A 12,320-nucleotide genomic window follows, 5' to 3' on the forward strand; every position below is an offset into this window, starting at 1 on the left:
ACCTCAAAGGGGATCTGCTTAGAAACTCTCACCGCTCAAGACATAAAAGAGCTAAAATCCCACCTAACATATGGACTCAGGAACACAGAGGAGACATCTCTGATTTGACTTTGCAGTAAATCACTTGCAGCCGTACTGAAAGTCACTTCTGAGACAGAGAGTTCTTAAACTTATTCTGCTTTCTTCAGACACAGTGACAGCATTACAAAATATTTTCGAGTTACACAACAAGGGAAAAATACAAAAGGATGTTTTATGATTTAATTGTGTTTATGTCAGGAAAAGCATAATAATATGTATTGTCTGAATGCACTGTAAGTCCCTTTAAAAATGTAAATGTAAATATTATTAGCAATATATAAGAAGTATAGTAAATATATTGAATAAATTATTGTAATGTTTGTAATTATTGTAATCATGTAATCAAACTGGGTGCCATGCCCCCTGGGGGGCCCTGAGATGGTGCCAGGGGGCCCCAGTTTAATCACATTTTATAAAATAAATAAGTTTATCATAAATTATGTGTAATTAAACCTAAAAAATAAGGTTGCATACAAACTAAGTTGGACACTTTAATATGTTTTGTTTAATTTAAATTCTAAGTTTTGGAATGTTTTTATATATATATATATATATATATTTTTTTTTTGGGGTGGGGGTGCACAAAGGGATGCACAGTACATAAGGGGGGGGGGGCACACGCCAATACATTTTGAGATCCACTGCTCTAAAGCAACAGAAAGAATGTAAATTTATATACAGTATAAACTAAATTGGTCTATAATTTTTTTCAGGTTAGGTTTGTTAAATATTTCGTTAATGATATTTTATTTATTATATATTTATTACATATTTGAATTATGTATTTATTTATTTTGAACTCAATTGGGCCTACTTTACTATTTTAATTGTAACTTCCCATTTATTGCATTTTTTTAATTGCGCGAATTACTTTTATTACCAAGACTAAAAATATTTTTATACTCTTGTGTTATACTTGTGTTTCTGTATTTATTTATTTTCTTGATGAAATTAAATGGAAAGCTGTATGAAAGTGAAACACGGAGGGGGCGGAGTCAGACGTTCGTTCCCAGAATACATTGCGCGCAGGTGTCATGGCGGCTCTCTAGTCAGCGTCTGCGTGTGTTTATTATTGTTCATCAACCTCTCTAATTCTCTCTCTGAGGTGATTTTACACTTCACTAGTGAAGTTAACACATCTTCAACAACCTCTGACGACATCGCGGATACACTAAACCTATTCAGCACGTGTCGTAGGCTTTTGTTTACCTATATGCTACGTTAAGCTAGCGCTGTGTATGACGTAAGTTATTAAATGTATCAGAGCTCATAATAATGTCAAATATGTTCTTATGATCGTTTATAAACTCATCTGAAATCTTATTTATCACAATCAGGTTCTAAAGCGAGCACTATGACCACACAAGTGAGCTTGATTTAAATTTAAACACCTGCGTGTTTACTCAGCATACTGTATATTATTTATAGGAATGCTTCTGTATGATATTAAAATTGTTTTATTACTTTCTTTTTAGTACAGTATACTATTCAAGCAGGAGCATGGTGAGTAAACACACACAACTGATCTGTGTTAGATCTCAAAACCTACCGAGACGGCAGTTTTGGCCATTCATTCATTTTGCTTCCGCAGCTCACGAGGATTCGATCTGGACGGCGGCGTGGGGTCGCAGCGAGAAGGATGGATCAGAAACCATCATCACTGGTTCTCTGGATGACCTCGTGAAAGTGTGGAAATGGTAAATCGTTATCTATTCCAAGATCACATTTATGCATTTAGATTTCAAGGTAGATTTGTATGTGGTGCATACCTTGCATATAATTATTCTGTTCACCGCTCATATTTTGATGGTTAATAGGACGGATGAAAAGCTTGAGCTACAGTGGACCCTCGAGGGTCACCAGCTGGGTGTCGTCTCAGTAGACATCAGTCAAAACGGGGCAATCGCTGCCTCAAGCTCTTTAGACGCTCACATTCGTCTTTGGGACCTGGAGACGGGCAAACAGATTAAGTCTTTGGATGCAGGCCCAGGTGAGTTTAGACACATTATGATCCTCTTTGTTTTAAGGGTGATTTGGTGGGTCTTTAGTCTTATAATAAAATAATAAACTTTTTTATATGGTTTGCAGTTGATGCCTGGTCTGTGGCATTTTCCCCGGATTCTAAATACATCGCCACCGGCAGCCATCTTGGGAAGGTCAACATCTTTGGTGTGGAGAGCGCGAAAAAGGAGCACTCGCTGGACACCAGAGGGAAATTCATTCTGAGCATTGCTTATGTAAGAAGATAAATAATTACAGGATATCTTGAATCATATGTAAATGACAGTGCAAACAGTAGCTGCGTTTCCATTTTCAGATTTGAGCAAAACTTTAGCGTTATTTTTTAAATGGCTATTGTGAAATGACGGCGTTTCCATTAATCAATATTAGGGTTGCATAAAAATTAGTCTATAGCAGAATAAAAGTTTTTGTTTACATCATATTTATGTGTGTACTGTGTATAATAACTTTGTATAAATAAATACACACACATGCATGTATATATTTAAGAATATATACATAGAAGAATATATATATAGATATATAGAAGAAAAGAAGCGCACGTCTAAAACTAAATCTTACATCTAGTCAAGGGTAGACGTAAGTATAAAGGCTTTTTTTCTATGGCAAAAATAGAAATAATGAAATGTGACTAGACATTGGCACGTCTAATGCACAGGATGAGCAGTGAGCTTTCATGCATGGCAGAGAGAGAGACCGCACCAATAAATTATATCACGAAAACATAAATATTTACAAAGCCACAGTAGATGACTTATTAAAAGCTTATCACACTGTTGGGGCTTATTTCCCGATAACTACTGGCTGCCTCTACATTATCCCTTACTTAACGCAAATGGCATCTCAATATCACTGCGGTTAAATGCATGCGCTGAGAGTAGCTGCGACTGGTTGTAGTCTTAGTTTGTGCAACAGCCGTAAATATTTTTCACAACGTCGGACGTAGCTAAGCTCAATGTAGGGCTTAAGGGCTCGTTACAGTTGTGCGTAGGTCCTACGGCGTAGGTTCCGCGTTTGTTTTCATTTATACTTTTGCGACATTGTCCGCTTCGACGTGCAAACACACGCGCAGACCGCTGGTAGGCAGTATCCACGCGTGTAACCACAGTAGCAGCACGACGTCAAAGAAGAAGAAGCTTGGCAAGTTAACCCACAAACAAAGAAGAAATAGCAACTTGTTGTGTATGATTTGAGAAGACCAGCAATCATGGAAGTAAATAAACAGCGATTTCCGTTGCAGTTTGAGTTAAATCACTCCTCAACTTGGCTCATCTTTGTTTTCGCCGTCGCAAACGGAAATACCTATGACGCAGGTTTTTTTTAACTGGCGGGAGGGGTTCTGGTGGACCAATCACAGTGCTTGTGGTCCGCGTAGAACTGACACGCTGTTAAAAATTTTGTGAGGTGCACGTCAGGCTATAGCCGTGCGTAAGTTGTAGGCTATCCGTAGGCTATCCGTAGCCTGTGCGTAGCTCTGCGTAGCCTGACGTGCACCTCGTTAATTTTAACAGCGCGTCAGTTCTACGCGGACCACAAGCGCTGTGATTGGTTCACCAGAACCCCTCCCGTCAGGTAAAAAACTGCATCATAGGTATTTACGTTTAAAAGTATTTCCCCAATAAAAGTCGCTGTTTATTTACTTCCATCATTGCTGGTCTTCTCAAATCATACACAACAAGTTGATGTTTCTTCTTCGTTTGTGGGTTAACTTCTTCTTTGACGGTGGCGCTGCTACTGTGGTTAAACGTGTGGATACTGCCTACCAGCGGTCTGTGCATGTGTTTGCACGCGGACGACGAGGCAAAAGTATAAATGAAAACCGTCGCGGCTACGGCGTAGGACCTACGTACGACTAAAACGAGCCCTTAACCTACGGCGTAGAGCTTACGCACGACTATAAATCGGGTTTTACACCCAACTATTTTACGTCCGCCTGGTGCAACCGGCCCCAGGTGACCTGAAAATGCGAAAAACTTGTGTTCATTGCAGTTTTGCAAAATACACCTCTTCTGAATTGCCTAAAAAAATCACCTCATGTGAGTGTAAAAAGTTTTTGGCAATATATGGAAGTTTTTGGAAAATTGACGTGCTTCCGTTGCACACATTTTCTATTCGCAATGTCAATTCGCGCAATTTAAAGGGTAATGGATACGCAGCTAATGTTACTCACAGTATTTAATGCAGTAATAGCTACAAATGAGAGTTATTTGGCACGTGTGTGTTTCTGGGAGAATTTTTTTGTTCATTTTAAATTTGTTCGATATTAATTTGATTTAAACAAGATTTTAAAAATAAGTACATCGTAGTAGTACTTTGCAACAGTGATATTGTATAGTTTATCCTAAAGATGCCGAATTTACTCCTTCAGTTTTCCATATCCCTGAACTCTCTCCATCTCTCTCCCTAGAGTCCAGATGGAAAGTATTTAGCCAGTGGTGCCATTGACGGAATTATTAACATCTTTGATATCGCGACTGGGAAACTCCTGCACACGCTGGAAGGTCAAAATATTTCTCCACAGGATTCAATCTGTCTTCAGTTTCTCTGTTAATATTAAGTGTCAGTGTTCAGCAGACATGCTGTCTGGTAGTCTGATCCTCATGCAGTCTGCTAGATGGATTAAGAGTGATTGTAAGTTTTTGTAAGACGTAGTTTCACTTTACTGGCCGTCGCTCAAGAGTCATAAACATCGGTTTCCATCACCGAGCGACGTTTTTTCTCTCCGCCCTTCAATTTCTTACCCATCATTACTTTTGTTTGTTCAGATGAGTACGGCTATAAATCTCAAAGTGTTTGGTGTTTTATTGTGGCAGTCTGTTGTGTGTAGAAAACAAGATTTTTATTTTAAAAAATATTTTTTGTCTACATTACAACGGGGAGATTAATATGAATGCTGGAAAATACATATCAAGCAGTTAAGTGTTAACCAACCAAGCCCACCCTCTTATATCAGTACATAAAGGTTAGCTTCAAACATATGAAAAAATTTGGCATTTTACACTTTTTTTGTAAGAAATCTTAACTTAAGTGTATAAAGTGTATTTGTAATGGGATAAACACTTCCTTACTTTTCTTTCTTATTTTTGTATTTCCAGGTCATGCCATGCCCATCAGATCTCTAACCTTCTCTCCTGACTCTCAGCTGCTGGTTACGGCATCAGATGATGGATACATTAAGATTTATGACGTGTATGTACAACTTCACATGGATTCATCAAATAATTTTACCCTGCACACATGATTTAAAAACCTGTTTGTATGTGTGTGTGTTACAGGCAGCACGCTAAACTAGCCGGGACGCTCAGCGGTCACGGCTCCTGGGTGCTGAATGTGGCCTTTTCACCTGACAACACACACTTTGTGTCCAGGTAAGCGTTGATGTCATTGGCTTTATTAGGATTGGGTGATATTTTTTTAAACGATTGACTAGTACGTTAGTTTATCATTGTGCCATTTTTTTGTCTTTGTAGCTCATCAGATAAGAGTGTAAAGGTTTGGGACACCAACAGCAGATCGTGTGTGAACACTTTCTTTGATCATCAGGATCAGGTGAGTACCCCGATGTGTCGACACCATCGTTCAGCTGTCTGAATTGAACCTATGACTCAAGATGGGAGTATAGATGTTGGATTTTAGATGAGATGAACGCTTCAAACTGTAGTCAAATGACTGTTTGGCCCTGTCCCAAATGGCGCACTTTACGTGGACTTTCAGTCTCATGGCCTTAAATTGCGCTTGCTCACTTAATCTACGAGTCGGTAGGGTGTCCCATCTGTCATTTTTACGTTCCGAAGTGTGCTCATCAGCGCCCCCTTTGAACCCTTGACTAAGGGGGTCTACGAGTCCGGAGTGTGCCATTTGGGACAGAGCCATAGTAGCAGTTTGTTCGCGTATTATGTTGTTTTAGTTTTTAAAGCGTATGCATCATGCATGTGTTTGTGCACGCAGGTTTGGAGTGTTAAATATAACCCAACGGGCTCAAAGATCGTCTCGGCAGGCGACGACAGAGCCATCCACATATACGATTGTCCGATGTGAAGAATCGCATAAATGTGGCGTCTTGCTGGTCCAGTTTCTAGAAAACTTGTGCTTTGCTTGTGTAATCTGATCGAGCTCAACGATATCCACACCTACATAAGATTACAAAATACAGGAAAGTTTTTTATTTTGTGGTTTCATCAATTTCAACATCTGTATATGGAGATACAAATAAATTTTCATTTTTTTTCTAAATGTTTTTGTTTAACCTGTGTATTTTCTGTATCAAGTACACCACATCACATGTTAACATCATACAAACATAACTTTCTTTATTTAATGCTGCCCTCTACAGGCCACTAGCTGGTACTGGACCATTGCCAATTTAATGGACCAATATAAATTTAATAACTTACTACAACACTGTAAACTAGTTTTTTCAATTGATCAGATTTAATACAACTAGAAATGTTTTAGGGACAAAAAAATTTGACATCAGTAAACATAATATTCTGTCATTATTTTAATAAATGAATTATGATTTCTTCAGATCGAGGACAAAATCTTTATTCATTTACTATTGAGCTTTCCTTAAAAACAGTTATGTATGAAGTATACAAATAAATTAACAATCCCAAACAGCTTCATTCTTGTGCAGTTCATTTAATGCACTCGACATTGAGACTTGAAGCACATTTTAGACAAAAACATTTATCACAGCAGTTATCAGAAATAAATGAATTACATAAAACTTTTGGCCCCGAACCATTTTCTCTCAAAGTAAAATGCAAGGCCTCACAAACAAAATATGATCAGGTAAATAAGTTGTTAGTATGAACAACTCGAACCTTGACTAATACATTTCCATAACTTGCCAGTTTAGTTATGTTTGTTGTGTTAGAGACTGGACTCACAAAGACCAATTTCTAGCTGATTAAATATCTGAAAATATGCTTCAGAACTATAATAAATATCTATAAAAATGTCCTTGATGTTTCTGGAAATCTCGATATTAAAATTCCCTGATAATTCCAAGTTTTCCATATTTGTGGAAACCCTGAATGTCTGTCGAAATAATACTTCCAACCACATGGCGCCCACCGTATTATAATAAATGCTTAAATCAATAAACAAACAACAGGTGAAAAGGATGAATGACACAGAGTTCCATGTTGTTTCATTACAAAATACTAATTTGGGTCACACAAAGGTAATAAAATATACAAAATACTCAACAAATGTTAAAGAATAACACAGTTTCACAGTCGAGTCCTTCAGTTATTGCCTGGTCCTCATAAAAACATCAAAGGCATCCGTTGAAAAGGGTAAGAGAGGCCCATAAAACAGGGCTGAGGTATGAAAATCCAACACGGGGTTTAGGTGGGTCCATCTTTATCATCACCAGTGTCTGTTGTGCACCAGTTCAGGCCGTAGGCTGAGTCTCTTTAACGTCTCGTAACCGATGACGATCATGATGGAGGTGGGTGTGGAGGAAATGATGCGAGCAGACAGACCCTTGGTGAGACCCCAAGCGCCCTCTTCGGCTAACAGCTGCTTGAACGTTTCAATCACAGACGAGCGACCTTCAACCTGCAAACGCAGACGTATAATCTTAACACTAATCATTTAAATACAGCAAAACTATTTAAAAATCAATATTATTTTAATTTTTTTAACATTTTTATATTTTTAAAGCTGCTTTACAGAAACAGAAGTATAAGTGTATGCTACACAAGTATAAAAAGCATAAGAGTGCACTGCAGAAGTATAAGAAATATAAATATGTTAGAAATGGGTTTTAGGGAAGGAAGTATAACAGTACACTTCAGAGGTATAAGAGTGCACTACAGAAGTATAAGAAATATGAATATGTTAGAAATGGGTTTTAGGGAAGGAAGTATAACAGTACACTTCAGAGGTATAAGAGTGCACTGCACAAGTTAAAGAGTACACTACAGAAGTATAAGAAATATGTTTTAGGGGCGGCAGTGGTTCATGTAGGTTGTCTACAAGCCAGAAGGTTGGTGGTTCATCCCCGGCACATGGGTGAATGTGAGGCAACTTGTAAAGCGCTTTGGATGGCCATAGGTCTGTTAAAAGCACTATATAAATGCAGTCCATTTACCATTTACAAAGTGCAAGAAAAGCCATTCGCGCACGCTGGGAAGAAAGTATAACAGTACACTTCAGAGGTATATGAGTGCACTGCCCAAGTTAAAGAGTACACTACAGTTGTATGAGAAATGTTTTAGGGACAAAGCTTTCGCGTGCGCAAAAAAAGCGTTCGCGTGCACTGCAAAAAAAAACGTTCGTGTGCGCTGCAAAAACAAAGCATTCGCGTGCGCTGCACAAAAAGGAGTTTGATTACGCTGCAAAAAAGCGTTCGCTGCAAAAAAAGCATTCGCGTGCGCTGCAAAAAAAAAAAGCATTCGCGTGCGCTGCAAAAAAAGCATTCGCGTGCGCTGCAAAAACAAAGCGTTCGCGTGCGTGCAAAAACAAAGCGTTCGCCTGCGCTGCACAAAAAGGAGTTTGAGTACGCTGCAAAAAAGCGTTTGCTGCAAAAAAAGCGTTCGCGTGCGCTGCAAAAAAAGCGTGCGCTGCAAAAAAAGCGTTTGCGTGCGCTGCAAAAAAAGCGTTCGCGTGCGCTGCAAAAAAAGCGTTCGCGTGCGCTGCAAAAAAAGCGTTCGCGTGCGCTGCAAAAAAAGCGTTCGCTGCAAAAAAAGCGTTCGCATGCGCTGCAAAAAAAGCATTCGCGTGCGCGGCAAAAAAAGCATTCGCGTGCGCGGCAAAAAAAAAGCATTCGCGTGCGCGGCAAAAAAAGCATTTGCGTGTGCTGCAAAAAAAAGCATTCAATTTCACCTAGCTTCTCTGTGAACCCACAACCTTTCCGCGGCTAACACATTGCTCTACCAGCTGATCTACAGGACGACTTTACATCATGAATATGAGTAAAATATTCCTGTTACATATACATTTATGGTGCTGCTATAAAGCGTGACTGTCTGAAGTAGTTAATGCCCAAGTCTGTTTGTACCTGGACTCTTGCTCTGACCACATCCATAGGATTGGTTAGTGTAGAGGCAGTAGCTGCAGCCATTGGTCCGGCTATGGCCTGCAGGATCAGATGCGGACAGTCAGATGGGGCAAGTTTGGAGAGCTGCTCTGAAAACACACGTGCATGGATTTTAAGTTTAAAGATATCAAGTTTAGCTTTCGTTGTGAGAGAAAATAAATCGTCTGTTTTCCCTACCTGCATATAAATGATAAAAAGGCCACCAGACAGCACTGTTGGGTATGTAGGTGAGCAACGACGCCACATAGCCTCGATAAAAACCTCTTAATCCATCCGCGTGAAAAATCTGTACCACTATGTCTCTGGTATGTCCGAATGAAAACTTGTGTTTGGATGTGGCCATCGCCATCTTGGGCCTGAGCTTGAAGCGTGTGAGGTGAGACCCTTGACCCTGCACCATCAGCTGCTGGGAGACCACATCGATGGGCACCGTGATGCTCTGGGCAACCAGCGAGGCGGATCCACCCGCCACCAGAGACTTCACCGTGTTATTGGACGAGTAACAGGAAACGTACTTTCTCACCAACTCGTAGGTAGTGATGTATGCCTGACCTGAGATCAGGGTGAACGTGTTGACCATGAAGCCTCGGTAGAGGCCGCTCACCCCCTCGCCCTTCAGAATCTTGAAGAAAGCATCAAATGTGCCATTATAGAGCGATTTTCCCTTCTGGACTTGCAGTCTGGTGCGGATCAGGGTGAACGGGTAGACCGCCGCCCGTGTGGTCATGGTCATAAAAACACCCAATGAATAAAACTTCCTCTTGTCCAGATCCTCCCACTCGATGATCTGAATGTTGCGCTTCTGTTGCATCATGGCCACAGATCAAGACAAGATCAGTCACACGCACGCCTTCAGGTCTATCCTGCAATTACAAATTTAATTTTACTCCAGAAAAGCAAAACTACTAGACTACACTTATTACTGGCTCCTTACGCTCTCTCATAGTTAAGTCGCTTTAAAGAAAAGGGTCTGCTGAATGAAGTGTTAAAGGTACAGAGTTTAAAGGTCACTGCATGTGACTCCTGGATTATGTAATACACTTGTACTGCATAGACAGTTTTCTTTACAGGGTCAAACTTTAAATGTGCAACAAAAATAACAGTCTGAACTTGGGGTCATACACATAAATAGATTAGATTTTGAATACTTTTGAAATGTTTTTTTCATACACCTTCCTGGAATTGCGTGAAAAAATAGGAAAGTCATTGGAAAACTATATGTTTTCAGGAATTCTGAGTACGTCACTAGGGTTAAAACACAAAAAATTTCAATAAATAAGTATTTATACTTACAAAATAAAATGTGAAAAATGAATCCAAATAAGAAAAAATGTCATCAATGACTGAACGTGTTAACGCACACGCACGTGACCCTGATGATTATGTATTCATACATTGTATAAAATAAACAGTGTGCATCACTACAATTACTTCTTATTCTGCCCATCATTCAAATTAAATATGTTATGTATTCTAAACACATTCTAAATTTGAATCCAGCTTTCTTTTTCAGATACACTGTGACCTTTTCAGGCCGAAGCTGCATAAATGACAGGTCTCCTACTGCGCATGCGCGTCGCGATATTCCAAGAAAAACAGACAACCTGACACCCCAAACATAAAAACAGCATATGTGCCCCTCCCTTCGCATCTGTACGTTGCTCTTCTCGCCTTTCATGTCTCAGAAATAGAAGGCATTTGTAAAAATAGAAGTTAATTTGCCCTCGCGCGATAACTCACCCGGTTATCGCTCCATAATTTCCGTTTGTCCATCCAGCGGCAGATCCTGTCATGATATAAACGTACCACTATAACCCATAAAACGATATTTGCTGTGATCGACTCGCGGCCTGCTGTTGCTGCTGGAAAGTCATGCCGAGCGATCACTTCTCTACACTTCCGGCGCATGCTCACACGTCACTCTGACAGAACCGGGTATCAGGATGATTGTATGACATAAAAAAAAATGATTGTATGGCATAAAAAATGATTGTATGGCATAAATTGCACCTCTACAGCTGGTTAGATGTTGGTACGGACACTTTTTTTAACGAATTTCATATTTTGGTGTATGTGAATGGATAAAAAAGGTGCTTGATGGAAAACATTATTATTATTATTATTATGTTGTGTAAATGCCATATACATAAATTTAATTGGAGCATCCATATCCCTTATTTAAATTGTTTTAAAGATGAGTGCAAAAATGACTTATTATCCCTAAAATATCTATCCAAAAATATTCCATCCACCTGTGACATTTATACATTTATAAATACTTTCCTTCTGATTATGTACCTATTTATTTTATTGTTTTTTTTTCTTTTTATGATTTTATTTAAATGTGCATACAACTGGAAGACACAATATGCTTGTTGTCTCCTACTTGATTGTGTACATGTTGATTATATGATATATCAATTAAAAAATTATATATTTTTACCTTCATATAGCTTCATGTTCTAATTTTGTTGTTATGTTGTGTGTTGTTTGAATCTGTACGAATTCTGTACATTTTCTGTATTATTTACACCGCTTATTCGAGCGTGTGCGTATATTTTCTTATTATTTAGTCAGGTGTTTATTTATTTTACATCATTTTTATTTACAGGTATTTATTTTGTGTCAAGCCCCTGCTATATTATGAAGTTAATGGCCGTTTCAAGTTGATTATGTAAGTTAAATGCCATTTTTTTAATATTTTGTTTTTTCTTTAATAAACATAAATAAAGAAAGAAAAAGAAGAAAGTAGCACATAATCTGATGTTGTGTGACACTGCACGTTTGCCAATCTTTTTATTATTTAAATATATTTCATAGATTTAATATAAATATATTTCAATTGCCATATAATACAAACAGTATATCGTTCACAATTATGAATCTCACTGAAAAAGTTTACAGATAGATGCAATAAAATAAAATGGCCTGGCTCCAAACCAATTTCTATATATTTTGTTGTTTTATGCATGTAAATGAAACAATGTCTTTCGTCACTATTATTTGTTCACATTAATGCATTCATTAATAATAAAAGAACATGAAAGCAAGGAAAATGCTTTATTCATTGTCTGAACATTATGTACCAAGCTGAGTGCTACGTCATTAATATGCAATAAGATTTGTTGCTAAACAACACACCAATAAAGTACTCTAAGAGATGCTG

The 12,320-nt window shown here is 38.4% G+C and overlaps 2 protein-coding genes across 3 annotated transcripts; one reads left to right on the forward strand and one right to left on the reverse strand.

Moving 5' to 3' along the window:
• The first annotated feature begins 1,090 nt into the window (after positions 1-1,090).
• Positions 1,091-6,349, forward strand: skic8 (SKI8 subunit of superkiller complex). The gene is made up of 11 exons (XM_065291447.2): positions 1,091-1,324; positions 1,419-1,447; positions 1,557-1,584; positions 1,673-1,778; positions 1,899-2,071; positions 2,170-2,318; positions 4,511-4,604; positions 5,199-5,292; positions 5,379-5,471; positions 5,574-5,652; positions 6,052-6,349. The coding sequence occupies exons 2-11, from the start codon at positions 1,436-1,438 to the stop codon at positions 6,139-6,141; spliced, it is 918 nt and encodes a 305-aa protein (XP_065147519.1). The 5' UTR covers positions 1,091-1,324; positions 1,419-1,435; the 3' UTR covers positions 6,142-6,349.
• Positions 6,350-6,512: 163 nt separating this feature from the next.
• On the reverse strand, positions 6,513-12,095 carry slc25a44a (solute carrier family 25 member 44a). 2 transcript variants are annotated; one of them, XM_065291445.2, is made up of 4 exons: positions 10,895-12,086; positions 9,332-10,017; positions 9,116-9,243; positions 6,513-7,671 (listed from the first exon to the last, which is right to left on the reverse strand). In XM_065291445.2, exons 2-4 carry the CDS (start codon positions 9,966-9,968, stop codon positions 7,480-7,482), a joined length of 957 nt encoding a protein of 318 aa, XP_065147517.1. In that variant the 5' UTR covers positions 9,969-10,017; positions 10,895-12,086; the 3' UTR covers positions 6,513-7,479. The 2 variants fall into 2 exon arrangements, 1 of the variants encoding a protein (XP_065147517.1); XR_010545080.2 differs by having other exon boundaries at positions 7,533-7,671; positions 9,116-9,238; positions 10,895-12,095.
• Positions 12,096-12,320: the final 225 nt, after the last annotated feature.

Source organism: Paramisgurnus dabryanus, chromosome 23, assembly GCF_030506205.2.
Source record: "Paramisgurnus dabryanus chromosome 23, PD_genome_1.1, whole genome shotgun sequence".
In the NCBI taxonomy this organism is placed as follows: Eukaryota; Metazoa; Chordata; class Actinopteri; order Cypriniformes; family Cobitidae; genus Paramisgurnus; species Paramisgurnus dabryanus.